Raw genomic sequence first — 16789 nt, forward strand, 5'->3', positions numbered from 1 at the left:
TTTGGTTTAAGGTTAAAACAAGTGTTCCTCATCATCACCCGCATCGTATAATACAAGAGACATAACTCTGGCACACACATTTATTAAATTATGCCCACATTTTAATGTTTCGATGTATTTTAACTATATCTCTGTTACTTCTAAATATTAAAATAGTTGCTTCACGCCATCACACATATAATATGAAATGTAGATGTGCGTGATATTTTTTCTGGGATGGATGAAAGTGGATGAAAGGGAATGATACAGCCATGTCCCCCCCCCCATTCTTCCCCCCCCCCCCCAAAAAAAAAAATCTTCACTTATTTGAATTTATCTTGTCTATTCAAAATATTCACGCATGAACAGTTTTGTTTTCTCTGACAAAACTATATTGTAGGGTATCAATCACTTAGTCAGGAGGGAAACCGCGGGTCTCCTTATGGATGATTTTGGTAATTAATAATTTCAGTAAACAACATCAAAACATTTTGTAATATTTAAGTTTATTTAACATTTTTGAACTTTGACAAATTTGATTGGAAAGTAACAGCTAAAACATTACAAAACAAAATAATGATACTTCCGCCAATACCCAGACATTTTCTAAAAATGACAACCGGGCTTTGAATTAAGGTCCCCTTTTATATACCAGACCCCATTGTGACAGGAAAGGCCGTACCGGCGACAGTAACCATCAAAACAAATCAACACCCTTTACAATATTTACAAATTTATTTACATAAGATGATTATTAACAATGCATAGATGATATGAAAAAAAAAACAACTGATTATAAGAAAGAAAAAAATCAAAGTTCAGTATCTCCGGATACAAAAGATCTTACAGTTCCATTCTAAAGTGACGTGTCACAGTTCTTTAATTTATTTGCGAACTTTAAGTAGCACAATTAATATCAAAACGGATCTTGAAATAAAGTCCCTTTAAACCGTGAATACGTTGATTCCGTATTGGCTCCCTATGGTGGTAGGTGATTGCATCCCTGAGCTGACTTCAGAGGATAACAAAAATCAGCGTCTTTGCGGTTTACGGCACAACCATGGGACGTAAGCTCTGTGCTGGGAATATCACATCCAGGCGAGTGAAGACAAGTGAACCTCGGGCATTGTACTTCCGGGTTATGACATCACCAGGAAAATCGTCTGGCGGAAGAAGCTCGATCGAGCATAAATTTCTAGCAAGAAAAATTAATCAGACATAGATTCGTCTATAATGTCGGAAGGTGGTGTGCGCAAGGCATATCTAGTCCAGTCTATTTAAAGGGTAATGTCCCGCCAAATACAAAATTTCATGGGATTCACGGATAATCCGTATGCTATGACTATTGTCATTTTCACGGGATTCACGATATAGCCGGGAAATCTGACTACTTTGGCGCGGATTGAAATTGACAATTTGAGGCCCATTATAGTGGTTTTGGGGATAAAAACATAAATTACTGAAGTTTATAAAATATCAACTTTCTTATTACTGAACCGAATTTAACGAAATTTACATGGAAATTTAAGTTATAAAATACAGAAAAACATGAGAGGTATTTTATGCGTGAAATCTGACATTTACCTCAATAACTCAAAAATTTACAAAAAGATGATGCAATACCTGCATTTACACTACAGATTAAATAAGGCCCGTATGTCAATTTGTGACAGGATTACACCCAGGCATCGACTTGTATTTGATAACAGGTCTCAAAGTTCAAATTTCGTTGGGCCTACGATTGATTAGTGTGGCCAGAAACGGCCATAACTACGCAGCGCAGTGTAATCAAATAAGAACGAATAAAACAAAACATTCATTGATAGCTCTTGTTTCCTCCGATATGCTCAATTTTACTATCCAGAAATCGAAAACGCTGAGCGCCCTGTCTCACGTGACAGCCACCATTCTGACTGTTTTTATAGTTATAGTTGCATAAAAAATCAGAAAATGAAATTAAAATATAAAAAATCTGACTTTGATACTAACATCCAGTTGACAATGTGTTCATCACATTGAAAGCCAGGTTTTGTATAATTTTTAGCTCATCTGATTTTTTGAAAAAAAATGATGAGTTTTTGAATCATAACTTGAGCGTTGTCGGGTCGGTTTGGTTGCGTCGGCGTTGCATGGTTAGTTTTATGTTTAGGTCAGCTTTTATCCTAAACTATCAAAGCTATTGCTTTGAAACTTGGAATACTTGTTCACCATCATAAGCTGACCCTGTATAGCAAGAAACATAACTCCATCTTGCTTTTTGCAAGATTTATGGCCCCTTTTGTACTTAGAAAATATCAGATTTCTTGGTTAAGTTTTATGTTTAGGTCAACTTTTCTCCTAAACTATCAAAGCTATTGCTTTGAAACTTAGAATACTTGTTCATCATCATAAGCAGACCCTGTACATCAAGAAACATAACTCCATCTTGCTTTTTGCAAGAATTATTGCCCCTTTTGGACTTAGAAAATCAGTTTTCTTGGTTAAGTTTTATGTTTAGGTCAGCTTTTATCCTAAACTATCAAAGCTATTGCTTTAAAACTTGCAACACTTGTTCACCATCATAAGCTGACCCTGTACAGCAAGAAACATAACTCTATTCTGCTTTTTGCAAGATTTATGGCCCCTTTTGGACTTAGAAAATATCAGATTTCTTGGTTAAGTTTTATGTTTAGGCCAACTTTTTCTCTTAAACTATCAAAGCTATTGCTTTGAAACTTGCAACACTTGTTCACCATCATAAGCTGACCCTGTACAGCAAGCAACATAACTCCATCCTGCTTTTTGCAATAATTATTGCCCCTTTTGGACTTAGAAAATCATTTTCTTGGTTGAGTATTATGTTTAAGGCAACTTTTCTCATAAACTATCAAAGCTATTGCTTAAAAACTTGCAACAGTTTTTCACAATCATAAGTGGACACTGTACATCAAAAAACATAACTCTATCCTGCTTTTTGCAAGAATGATGGCCCTTTTTAGACTTAGAAAATCATGGGTAGGACAATATTTCTATTATACAAAAAAAATCAGATGAGCGTCAGCACCCGCAAGGCGGTGCTCTTGTTATTATTATGTTATCTATATGACGAAAGAACGAATCCTGCTGCGGAAATTTTGTGAAAGTATAACTTGATAACGTTTTGTATTATGTTGCAAACATGCATTTCTTCATCTTTTAAATAAGACAATAAATTAATGAACATAGTACTTTCATATTTATCAGAACCATTGCCTTCAACTTGCGTTTACTTTCATTTTTTTCTGCAATTGACAAAACACTAATGCCATGAATGTAAATTTGCATTTTCAGACTGCATGTTTTTGATGCACTTTTGTGTTGTTTTTGCCTACAGCATGATTTGAAATGGAGTTGTTAGTCCTTCTGACTATTTTCATGTATCTACACAATACAACTAGAACATAAAAGTATTACTGAGTAATTATGCTGATTGTTTTCTTTTCAGACTGGATATGCAACAAACGGTTCAAACAGTGGTGGGTTACCCATGATTTTGTCGTCAGTAAATTGTGTTGGAAGTGAAAAGAGTCTATCCAAGTGTGCATTTCCGCCATTGCAGGAAGGTCACGGGTGTAACAACCGCGGTACACGTGCTGCCGTTGTATGCTCCATGGACAGTGGTAAGTTCAGTAAAAATGTTATGCTGGTTGTGCCCCCGCCCCCCACCCCCCAAAAATCTTTTGGAGAACACTTAGATTTGCCTCATACGTCTGTACGACTGTCCTTCCTTCTGACTGTGTCCGTCCGTCCGTTCGAACTGGTGTCGTCCCTAGAGTCATCAAACATCATAGGATTGTAATTCAGCTTGTTACGTTTTATTTGGGATTTGATTCAGCCAGACAAGGGTTTTGGCCATTGACTTAACCATAAATAGGCATAAATGATCTTAAAAGTCTGTGTGGCATAATAATGTTTTAAAGGGTTTGTGACATAGAATCATGAAACATAGCAATGTTATCCATCGTGTTAAGTTGTGCACCTAGGGTTTTGTCCGAGATTTCACTTAGTCGGAACAGAACTATGACCCATGACTTAATCAAAAATAATTATGCATAAGGGACCTAAACGGTTGTGTCGCACGTATCTTATTAAAGGCACTCGGCTTTGTCTTTGTCTCTACATTTGTGCGGCCGGATGTCCGTCGGTCGGAATTTGTGTCGCTCATATCTGAAAAAGTGTTTGAGCTACAGTCATAAAACGTTATAGATTTGTCTTTCAGGATGTCTGGTTGAGCATCTAGGGTTTTGCTACGGATTTCATCCAGTAAGACCACATTTATGACCCTTGACTTAATACATAAATATACATAAAAGGCCTAGTCTCTCAAAATGTGTTTATTTTAAATCAGTTAATGTTACTGGTCATTTTCTATTGAGCAGAACCCATAAGATACCGAGTAGCTGATATGAAAAATAGCCGAGGTCGTGCTGAAATATACTTTGACGGACGCTGGGGAACAATATGTGACCTTTATTGGGAAGATGCTGATGCTGATGTGTTTTGCCGCCAAGCTGGTTACTTAGGAGGTGAATCTACAATACTGGTGACGAAGGGGAGCACGGAACAGCCTATTTGGATGAGCCACGTGGAGTGCAAGGGTGACGAGAAACGTTTCCTGGAGTGCAGAGCATCCTGGGATGCGAAAACTATATCACGCTGTTCACATTACGACGATGCTGGTGTAAAGTGTTATAATTCAGGTTGGGAACTAATTGATTGTATACTTAATTACAATAGCAGATAAAATTCATTTCATACGTAGTTGTCACGGGATCTGAAATGTTAGTCACTGAATAGGCGTGCACTAGTGACGTTCTGGTTTTTATAAGTATTTAAAACTTATTTTGAATATGAAGTAGTCTACACCAAATTGTATGTTGTATGGTGAGTTAGGTGTTTTACCACTCCCATTACAAATCAAATACACAATTCTTAGTTTCTGGAGTAAAATTGTTAACTCTAAAGAAGGTAAAATATGTTTGACATTGTACAAAACCGCATATTTACTATCTACAGTAAGTGCTGTGAAATGTAGTTGGATTGAGTTTGTGTGTGAAAGCCTGAACAGTCTTGGCCTTTCTTATTATTGGTTAAATTAAAGTGTTGAATCTAGTAATGTATTTAAGAAAATTGTTAAAAACAGAGCCAAAGATCAGTTTATACAGAATTGGTATAGTACAGTTCAGGATTCAAATAATTGCCTTAACTATAGAATGTATAAAGGGGAGTTTGTATTTGAAAATTATTTTAAGATTCTACCAACTGATCTTGCAATCACGTTATGTAAATTTAGATGCACTAACCATATGTTACCCATTGAGAATGGTAGATTTAATAATATTCCCAGAGAATTAAGATATTGCCATCTCTGTGCTTCGAATCTTTTAGGTGATGAATTTCACTATCTTTTTAATTATGCCCCCGAAGGGAGGCATATAGTTTTTGAACCGTCTGTCGGTCTGTCGGTCTGTCCGCAATTTTCGTGTCCGGTCCATATCTTTGTCATCGATGGATGGATTTTCAAATAACTTGGCATGAATGTGTACCACAGTAAGACAACGTGTCGCGCGCAAGACCCAGGTCCGTAGCTCAAAGGTCAAGGTCACACTTAGACATTAAAGGATAGTGCATTGATGGGCGTGTCCGGTCCATATCTTTGTCATCCATGGATGGATTTTCAAATAACTTGGCATGAATGTGTACCACAGTAAGACGACGTGCCGTGCGCAAGACCTAGGTCCGTAGCTCAAAGGTCAAGGTCACACTTAGACGTTAAAGGATAGTGCATTGATGGGCGTGTCCGGTCCATATCTTTGTCATCCATGGATGGATTTTCAAATAAGTTGGCATGAATGTGTACCACAGTAAGACGACGTGTCGTGCGCAAGACCCAGGTCCGTAGCTCAAAGGTCAAGGTCACACTTAGACGTTAAAGGTCATTTTTCATGATAGTGCATTGATGGGCGTGTCCGGTCCATATCTTTGTCATTCATGCATGGATTTTAAAATAACTACGCAGAAATGTGTGACACAGTAAGACGACGTGTCGCGCGCAAGACCCAGCTCCGTAGGTCAAAGGTCCTAAACTCTAACATCGGCCATAACTATTCATTCAAAGTGCCATCGGGGGCATGTGTCATCCTATGGAGACAGCTCTTGTTGTAGTTATTTCAGAAATGATACAAATTCTTTGCATTTACAGCTCGCCTCAATCGCGGTGACTATCGTACAAAACGGACAAATGGTATTGTGGAGGTATACGTCCCCTCAACCAGATTCGCTGCTAAGAATTGGAATACAATTTGTGCTGATACTTTCACCGACAAAGAAGCAGGTATATTTTTTTTATAAAGAATAGGTATTGGTCATACCTCGGATAATATGCAATATCTTTACAAAAGTTAAGTCAGTCTAAGGCATAGAAGAGCGTATTTGTTTTTGAGATACCCCATTTTTGAAAATTGTCTTGTTACTTACCTCTTGTCTAGACTGCGTATACTAGAATATCTGAAAAGACGAATAGAAATAAAATAATTTTATTTTTCTGGACCAATTTACTTGGTCATAATGATGACTTTCCGCCATCTTTTGATGATAGATGAAGACTTCGAGCATTATATCTGGCATAATTATGTGGGCATTTAGGAAGAACCACTGACCTTCTGCAAGTCAGCAGGTTGACTCCCTCACATGTGTATGGGTGTCGAACTATATTTCTATTTCGAGGTCAGCGATGTTTTTGTACTTTTTATAATGGAATGGTCCGTTATTTAGGTAGTGTTATTCGGTACGATAGTGGTTCTTACCTATATACGGCAAGGTAAATCATGCTGATTTCCCTAATCGGCAGACGAGTCTGTAAATTGAGCTCTCAAACGTCAAAATAAAATTATAAGTATGTGAAATAAAGAACTGTATAAGCATGCCTTTTTAGCTCGACTATTCGAAGAATAGTCTAGCTATTCTACTCACCCTGGCGTCGGCGTCGGCGTCACACCTTGGTTAAGTTTTTGCATGCAAGTACATACAGCTATCATTTAAAGGCATATAGCTTTGAAACTTATTTATGCTTTTTCTAGGTCAATTACCAACCTCACTGGGTCAAGTTCCATAACTCTAACATGTATTTTGAGCAAATTATGCCCCCTTTTGGACTTAGAAAATTCTGGCTAAAGTTTTACATGCAAGTTACTATCTCCAAAACTAATGCAGATATTGAATTGAAACTTCACATGTGTCTTCGGGGTTATAAAACTAGTTGATAGAATCAAGTCCCATAACTCTGACATGTATTTTGGGCAAATTATGCCCCCTTTTGACTTAGAAAATCCTGGTTTAAAGTTTTGCGTGCAAGTACAAACAGCTTTTATAAAAATTATAGCTTTGAAACTTATTTATTCTTTTTCTAGGTCAGTTACCAACCTCACTGGGTCAAGTTCCATAACTCTTAACATGTATTTTGTGCAAATTATGCCCCCTTTTGGACTTAGAAAATTCTGGTTAAAGTTTTACATGCAAGTTACTATCTCCAAAACTAATGCAGATATGGAATTGAAACTTAACATGTTTCTTCGGGGTTATTAAACTAGTTGATAGCATCAAGTCCCATAACTCTGATATGCATTTTGGTCAAATTATGTCCCGTTTCGAACTTAAAACTCTTTCGATATTTAACATTTTGGGTAATAATTTCCTGCTTCTGTGACAATATTTCGAATAGTCGAGCTTGGCTCTCTTAAGGACAGCTCTTGTTTATAAATAATGTATAGTATTGTTATGAAAAAATGAATTTTCTTTCACAATTTGGAAAGGACTTTCACATATTTTCCCGATATGTCAATTGTTAAATTAGAAATGTTATATATTAGCGGTTGTATGTCGTGTACTTGGCCATGATCACGGACTTGCGGTATGTTGTTCACCGTACGGATACAGCACGGCACCAATGGCAAAAATCCGGCCAAAATGTAACGGCACAGAAAATCAGATTACGGATTGCGAATACGTCAAAAATGACACAAGATGTAGCAGACAAAATTACGCTTCAGTTGCATGTTACAGTGGAACTAGAACTCAAACTGGTAAGCATTTCGGGTGGGGGAGATTGTGCAAATGCATTTTTAAGATAAATGCAATTTTATTTCACGCAATTGAAATGGTAAAGTCCCATGGAGTCCATTCCCATGATTTGTTAAGTATAGATTGAAAACTAAAGTAAAATCGTGCGGTGAAAAACAAATCTGCTACAGAGAACCGACTTTGTGCTGGTGGTGAGTCTGCCACGAGAGGACCAACTTTGCGGATGACACAACTCCAGCGGGTGGACCATCTATGATTTGATGAAAACTCCCACCGGAGGAACAGCTTCGCGGGTGAAAAAAGCCGCGGGAGGACAAACTATCTATTGACATACTGAAACAAACTTTGAATAAGTAATAGAGATATTTTAACCATTGCATTCGAATTAACATTCAAGTCAGTTTTAAGCATGTGATTAATTTGTTAGGAAGTAATATTTTGTGTATCACTTACCAGTACAAGAGTCTCTACTGTTTCCAGTTGATGACAGCTGTACACTATCGCAGAATACTATGGCAGTTGTATTATTTCAATATCATTGTCAGACTCAAGAAAATATTTGCTATGTTTCAACACATTATATCAGTATCTACAGTAAGTTTACATTATTTTCTTTTCAGAATATTCTGTCAGTCTAAAGGGATCACTGAAGTATACAGGTCAGGTTGTATTGAAATATCTGGGTGTTCCCGGTCGCATTTGTTGGACGGGATGGTCAGACGAGGACGCCCGCGTTGTCTGTAGAGAACTTGGCTTTAGAAATGGATCAGCCTATTATCATTACAAATCCAGTTTTATCTACCTTGATTATAATGGACCATACTGGACAAGCAGTGTAAAGTGTATTGGTAAGACATCGATCCTTTTTCGGGAGAGCCCATTCTCTTACGTTGGTAAAACTTTCGGCCCTGCCCTTTTGATTTCATATTGGTCGAATATTTATGCATTTATAAAATTGCTAATTCCGCTGTATCTCTTGCAATACGTGCAACATGATTTTCTAGAATCAGTCAATTTTCAAAAATTTGTAGTTGTTGTTAACTGAATTTGAACATTCGCAGTGAACAGTTCAGAAGGTGCACCGAGATACAATGTCTAAATAGTGTTTTGAAACGGGACACACTAGATTTCAATATAGAGAATCTGTGTTTTGATGACCTTTTACTTATCTGGCCGCGCTGATTTGTCAATTGTTTATTATTTTGTAGTTTCTTTTGTTATCCATAACAACAGTAATGATACAGCTTGCTGCTCAGCAGTTGTGGCAGTGAACGTCTTTAGGTTAAATTCATTGTTTGCACTACTGAAGTCAATGAGTTATAGTTTGAATATACCCTGTATACCTCAGTGTAGTAAATGAGGCATCTTTGAACCATCCTATTTTACAGAAATTGAAAGGAATTATAAGTAACACTCGCATTTATTTTTTACAGGAAATGAAACCCAGCTGAGTGAATGTCCCCACGCTGGGTTCGGTCATGTCAAGCAGTGTGAAGACAGAGGTCATTACGCTGGAGTCATTTGTTTTGATGAGACAGGTAGAATTGCTTGAGACTTTGACAATTTGTTTATAGGGGTCACAATCTAGTGCAGTGTATACGAGAGAATGTTGATGCTATGCAACATGGTAGCCGAAAACAAGTCGATTTAGAATTAAAGAAGTTAAATCTTCTCGTTGAAGTCCATTAAATTCTATTCCAGAATGAAGAGGTGCCGGTAAAACTTTTTAATAAGAAAGCTGTGCAAAAATAAGGGTTTGTCGATATTTTAATTTGACAGATTGTCTTTTAATTTGACACATTAGATACAACTTACAAATATTCTTACATTCTGTAGCGAAAATAAAGTGAACACTGCATTCATAAGAAAGTAAACAGGGTCTAAATGCTATTCAAATGTGTAAAAAAGCGCATTCTCATTCTGACGTACTCTTTGTTCAGTAAGTATAACATCTCAATATTTTAGAAATTCAGTAAGCTATACTAGAAATATCTGGCTATATGTGGTTTTCTTATTACTGAATAATAGTTTTAAAGTATGTATATAGATTTATTAATATGAAATAAGGAAGGAAATGGATTAGCACCATGTAACCTACTCCCGGCCTCGTTCTGAAACACCTATTGTTTCATCCTTAATACAGACTTATTTTTACATATTTTCACATAAAAAGTTTATTAATTGTTGATTCAAACAGAAAAAAGAATTAAAAATCACGATAAAATTTGTTAAGCGTTTTACATCTTCCCTGGTTAGAAATTATGTCACCACAGGCAAAATCCCAAAGCTACCAATAACATTCCTTCTTACCTACACTCCTCGTAAATAGATAATTTTAATTTTTATAATAAAAACTTGTATTTGTATTTGGTTATCCGCTATTGTTTTCGAAATGAGCTCTCATGCAGGTTTTATATTTAGACATTGCAATGAATAATGAAATATGAAATGAGAAACCTAAAAAAGATCGATGTACATGTTAGTTAGTTAGTTAGTTAGGGGTATTGTTTTGATGTGAATTGTTTGAATTTATCTACATTGTTTTTCTCATCCCTAAAAGAAAAGAAAAAACATAATAAAAGCTCTATTTGATGTTAATCTAGATGTTGCGTACCGTATTTCTGGAGGTAACCATCGTTACGGCAGGGTGGAGTTTACGTACAACGGAGAATGGCATACTATATGTAGTAACACGTGGGGAAGCGAGGAATCAAATGTTACATGTCGGCAACTCGGATTTGTCACTGGACAAACATACAGCGGAGAATACCTGGAAAAGCCGTCTGGAAAAGCATATGCCATCAATTATAGGTACACGTGGGTTTTATCATCAGAAATGAGTGGAAACATAATTAAGAATTATTTCAGATACAATAATTATAAATGATATTAATATGGTTTGCAACGGACATGCGTTTCTGAAAGAAAGTGAACTTCTCTGAGTTCAGTAAAGAAATCACAAGCGGTATCGCACATGTCAAGTACAAGGCCATGTATTTCATTTAGCTTTTCAGTCAACATTTGATGAGTAATTTAACATTTCTTAGAGGCAAGCTTTAAATCCTTTAGGATCATAGAGAGCATTTATTTTACTGTATTAGAATTCCGCTTAAGCCGGACGAGGAGTGTTGTATGTTTCACTGCTTATCATGAAAAGACTATGCTATTAATGTTGCTTGGTGGCGATCTATTCTTCCAAAGATCTTTTCAAAGATATTACTAAAGACACTGCTACTGTCTCTACAGTTGTGAGATTGTAAGAACATTTACATTCAAATGTCTACAGTGGTGCAACAATAACTGAAATGTTATTGGAAATAAATAACCACTATAATGCTTAGCGATTGAATCAGCATGCAACAAACCAATATTTAGTCCATATGTTACTATATTCTAGTAATGTTTTTCTCCTGCAGATGTAAGGGTAACGAAGAAAACTTGAACGACTGTCCTCACGAGGGTTTCCAGGAGTCGACATACTGTCAGACGCACAAAGATGACGAGGGTGTATTCTGTTACACAAGCGGTAAGAAATACTTTGGATGAGATTCCTTGTTAGTTTTAATGACTTATTAGTAGCACAATTTGTTTTCACCGTTTTAATGGTAATTTAGCTAGTAACAGCTACCTTTCCATTCAAAACTTTAGGGTTAGTTTTTCTCTCCTACCAGTTAAATTTTTTTTTAGCATTGAGGTTTTTTCTCTCGTGCCAGTTAACAGATATATTTAGCGCTAAGATTATTTTTGCTTTCATGCCAGTTAACTAGATTTGTTTTTGAGTTATTCTGTTCCTACCCACACGTGACAAACATATCCAATCGGAACATTAAGCTGGAACATTTCCAGGCTTAAGTAGTAAGTAGTGTTCTGTATCAAAATTTAATGATACGAACGACTTCAACGGGGACCATACCAAGGTGGGTCTTGTGCAAACACGGTTTTTAAGTTAAGGTTCAAGTGTTTAGCTACATCTAGATTCTATCTTCAGAAAACATATTCGTCTAAATATGTTAGATCTAGAATTCAGGGTGGTCAACCCGTGATTTTTCGGTAACATACACACGGAGAAAATCTCTTGATTCAGGTAACATTTTTGCTTCTTATGTTCTTATAACTTGACAGATTTTGATAAATTGAAAATCTTTAAAAGACAGGAAATGGGTGCTTTCTTGTCACAATTCATCTTCAAGAAATTCTTGATGCTTTTCGCGAATTGTTTGATGACAATACTAAGTTAAAGATGGAAGACTTTGTATGCAAAGGAAGGCACTCGTTTTTCTGTCGTTGACACTTTTTATTTTTGTAAAATCCATCAAATAACAAGGAAATTACAAACATAAATGTTACATCAATCGAGGGATTTTCGCAGTGTGTACGAAAAGTCACGTAGATTAGCCAACCTGGAATCTTATTTTGTCGAGTCAACTCCAGAATGGCAAAAATCTGATAACAGGCATTTACCTGTGTCTAATTTATACAGTTATAACAGAACAATCCAAGGTTTTCTTACTTGTTTTAGTGAAACTGTCTGGACCTGAGGGTTCTACAAGTACGAATGGAACAGTTTTGTATTACGTGAACGACACATGGTCTTTGGTTTGTGATGAGGATTTCGATGACGTCACGGCACGGAAAGTTTGTCGGGAGCTTGGCTTTGCAGACGGTCGAAGTATTTGCTGTTCAGCTTATGGCGAAGTAAATGTAAGGATATGATGATATGGATTTAACTAAAACTATCCTTTGGTTTGACAATCCTTACTGACATAAATAAACACATTGAATACATTCACATCCTTGTTAATGCACTAACTAACTATATCCACACAGTCTCAGTAGGCCCCTATATTTAAATATTTAAAGCTATTCTGCAGCATTGTAGCCCTGCAAACAGGTCGAATAAATTTTAAATTATTTCTAAATGTATGCATTTTCACTCTGTCAAATGCGAACTCGAAGTTTCTATGTATTTGCGTCTCGATGTGTAGCATTTAAAGAAGAATGTTGAAGTCTAGTCTACTATAGGAAGGCGTGACTATGTGTTGCAATTATAGGAAATAAAATGCATGTAAATTGTGTTTCAAAATGTTTAGTACTTTCAGAATGATCCTGTATGTTTGTTACTTTTAAAAGTGTTTTTGGAGCTATGACCACACATTCTGTTATAAATGCATTGTGTCTCATTTTGTTTGTCAGACATCAGTTAGACTCTGTCTCGAAGTAAAACACCCAGTCTCTTAGAATTCGAGATAGATCTACTAGGTTTCAGATAAAGAAATAAATACAGGCAAATTTAAGGTTCAGTAAAGTATTAGTGTAAGATTGTGTCACAGACGATATTTTCAACTATTGGCCTCTACTGGAGTATAATCTATCATTGGTCACATTTTGACTGCTGTTTGTGTTGTAGGTAACATGTAAAACACGGAATATGTAAAAGATATATTAAAAATAACGCTGTGGCAGAGGGCAATATTTTTAAATCAAGTTTGCTTACACATAGTCTGCCAGATCATGTTCTGGAATAAAGTTACAGAAGAACAAGTAACTAATTATGTTTGTTTTGAGACCACTGTGGCTGAACGATTATAGTCATATCACTTGCCCCTCACCGATGTCGGTTCAAGCCTCTCCCGGGACGTTGAATTCTTCATGTGAGGAAGCCATCCAGCTGTTTACTTACAGAAGGTCGATGGTTCACCTAGGTGCCTGCCCGAGATGAAATAATGCTCAGAGGGGCACCTGGATCTTCTTCCAACATCAAAATCTGTGAAATCGCCGCATATTGTGTCGGTGTGACGTTAAACCTTAAAAATAATGTTTGATTAAAGTTTAATGAAGTTTAACTCGTAATCACTGCTGGGTATTATATGCCAAACAATGACAAAGTTTGATAAGGTCTAACAAATTACTAACCTCAACTGTATGAGATGGTACGTTTTTCTTACATTGCAGCCAACAGGTCGATTTTCAAGACTGTCTCGTGTAAGAGGTTTTAAGTTTATTGAAAATATAGTTTAGATATGCAGGGCTTTTAGATTAGGGAATGCCATGCAGGTGCGGGATTTTATATCCATTTTATTCAGAAAACGTTCTTTTTTTATTTCAGAACATTGATTTTTTTCCAAACAATGCTTACACGTTAATTAAAACTTTATTAAATATAGTTTTGCAGTCTAGAACTCAAGTAATTTATAAGCAGGGATGCATATATTACATGTAAAGATTTCCTCCAAGTACGCGTTTGCATTGTGTAAAAAAACATGTCAGCCTTTCTTTTTACATAGCTCTATATGTATCGTTTTCATTCATGTATTATATCTGGAGGAGTGAGAGCACAGGCAGGTAGAATTACTATCTCTATATCATGCAGACTTTCGGAGAAGTAAGCCACAAATGGTTCCAACAACATGCGCTGCTTTAAGGCTTATGAATATGCTTTAAGTAGACACGTGTATGTAGTTGCTGAGTTAGAATTGTACATGTGGCATGCTGGTTACTAACAACATATTAAAGTTTTTATTGTACCTAACAATGAATTACTGCATTGTTGGAAGGAAGCTTAGACCAACAACACGGATAGATAATTGGCAAGTTGTATTACGTCGTTGTGCCAAACGGATCGTTGAAAATGAATACTACAAAAAAAAAAACGGCTTACATTTGGTGGAAACGTATAAGAATCGAAATGATATATCTTTTAAATATTTCTTTTGAATAAATATGTGTCGTTAAGACGCGGTTTATTATATGACTCGTGCTGCGTCCTCATGATCTAATTCCTACACGCCTGGACGCACGACATTGATTTTGTTCAACGACACCATCACTGTTTGGTAGCCTCTACTTCTTTGCTACTTTTTCGAGGAAATTATCAAGTTGAATGCTGAATATGTAATATGAAAAGAATATCATTTTCCAATTGATTACAGTAACAGTAACAGTAAGAATTTTCAAAATTTTGGTGACATGATTTACGTATATATTTCAAAGTATCAAGGACTGATACAGTTATTGAACATATTAAATAATCCGAAGACGCATTTTTAGATTTTTAACAGTAACTTGTTGTGTAAAATTTAGCCCACCTCTACATAAAGACTATATTTATTTCTCATTTAACTACAAGCAATACAAATTTACCTCTTACGAAATACCACGTCTTACCATTTCCTATGGTCTTCATAGTCTGGTTTGACTGTGCTTATCTTTTCACTTGTTTTTAATGTGTTGACAGGTATTCGGACCAAAACTAGGCAACTACAGTCTACATTGTGACGGGTCTGAGGAGAAGCTTGCCGACTGCCTCAAGTACAAAGAATGCTCCTCAAAGAGATACGCATCAGCTGTGTGCTTCGCAAGCACTTACACTATTGATGAAAGTAAATAGATACAAGTATTTGACAAATATTTTAAAACACCTCTTGATACATAATAAAACTTTGAAAAAAAAACAACAGAAAGTTATACAGTGACTATGAAACGGTTTTCGGCAGGTTGGTTTCATTTGGTTATATAGTTTTAGCGATTAGGTTAAATGCAGTTAAATAAAGAGCTTTGGTTGCTCTTTGAGTGGTTTTATATTTGATAATTTTTTCACCTTCTCAATTGCTTAAATACTTTTTTTATTTTAAACTATAATGTTCATTTTAGGAAAAAAAACTTTAATCGATGCATATGCATAAAATGTTCGCAACGCCTTAAGAAGGGAACTGTTTCTCCAGTATTTATTGTCCGTTTTATATTTTTTTCTCTGCAAGCTTTTCAGATGGACTTTTTTGCCTTGGATGGCTAATATAGCTATAACTGTTTCCTATCAATAAATTAAACTTTGAAAAATATTCCTTTTCTTGCACCAGACACATACACTTTTGGTCTTGAGAAACCCGGTCAAGGTCAAGTTGAGGTCACATATATGGGGGTCAAAGGTCGAATTTGCAGTCGTGATTGGGATGACAACGAAGCTAATGTGTTTTGTCGTAACCGAGGTTTCGCATTTGGTATTGCCTATCAGCACTCAGAAAACAACGTGTTGAAGGAGAAACGAGGCCCGTACTGGTTTGGAGGCTTCAACTGTTCGGGAGACGAGAAGACAATAATGGATTGTACACATTTAAACAGGACAAATCTAGATAACTGTACCAATTACGATATTGCTTCAGTTCTTTGTTACAACGAATCAGGTAAATTTATGTAGAGCTTTACTTTGTTATTGAAAATGAGTGAAGTAATAAGTGTAGAAACAACGTATTTATATCTACTTGTAAACAAAAAAATCCAAAATATCGTAGACCAAAAACTTTTACACAGTGATATTACAATGAAAAACATGTTTTGTTCTTCGATACATTCAGTATCGGAATGACTAGATATTTAAACTCACACGCTTGAAACGTATACATTAGACTAGCTGTTGCAAAATTTTATTATGTTGTGCTTACCTGCTTGTGTTTGTATTTGGCCTCATTCCTGACAATGTGATTAAGAGTTTATTTTCATTGACTTCGGGGTACTCCCCATGCTGGGGCTACAGTGGAGAGGGGTTGTTTGGGGTACTCATGCTGGGGGTACAGTGGAGAGGGGGTTGTTTGGGGTACTGCTCATGCTGGGGCTACAGTGGAGAGGGGGTTGTTTGGGGTACTCATGCTGGGGGTACAGTGGAGAGGGGGTTGTTTGGGGTACTCCTCATGCTGGGGTTACAGTGGAGAGGGGGTTG

At 36.3% G+C, this 16789-nt stretch overlaps 1 protein-coding gene across 2 annotated transcripts in view; it reads left to right on the plus strand.

Annotated features, from left to right (window-relative positions):
• Nucleotides 1–16789, plus strand: part of LOC123565324 (deleted in malignant brain tumors 1 protein-like) — an 85840-nt gene that overhangs the window by 57520 nt on the left and 11531 nt on the right. The window contains exons 24-35 of one of the 2 annotated variants that reach the window (XM_053550052.1): nucleotides 3443–3617; nucleotides 4377–4697; nucleotides 6200–6331; nucleotides 7866–8078; nucleotides 8697–8924; nucleotides 9510–9614; nucleotides 10680–10887; nucleotides 11493–11602; nucleotides 12596–12777; nucleotides 14029–14058; nucleotides 15311–15455; nucleotides 15933–16256. In XM_053550052.1, coding sequence (XP_053406027.1) covers nucleotides 3443–3617; nucleotides 4377–4697; nucleotides 6200–6331; nucleotides 7866–8078; nucleotides 8697–8924; nucleotides 9510–9614; nucleotides 10680–10887; nucleotides 11493–11602; nucleotides 12596–12777; nucleotides 14029–14058; nucleotides 15311–15455; nucleotides 15933–16256 — 2173 coding nt within the window. The remainder of the gene's footprint in view (nucleotides 1–3442; nucleotides 3618–4376; nucleotides 4698–6199; nucleotides 6332–7865; nucleotides 8079–8696; nucleotides 8925–9509; nucleotides 9615–10679; nucleotides 10888–11492; nucleotides 11603–12595; nucleotides 12778–14028; nucleotides 14059–15310; nucleotides 15456–15932; nucleotides 16257–16789) is intronic. The other variant, XM_053550053.1, reaches the window with a different exon arrangement.

This window comes from Mercenaria mercenaria, chromosome 8 (genome assembly GCF_021730395.1).
Source record: "Mercenaria mercenaria strain notata chromosome 8, MADL_Memer_1, whole genome shotgun sequence".
Lineage (NCBI taxonomy): Eukaryota > Metazoa > Mollusca > Bivalvia > Venerida > Veneridae > Mercenaria > Mercenaria mercenaria.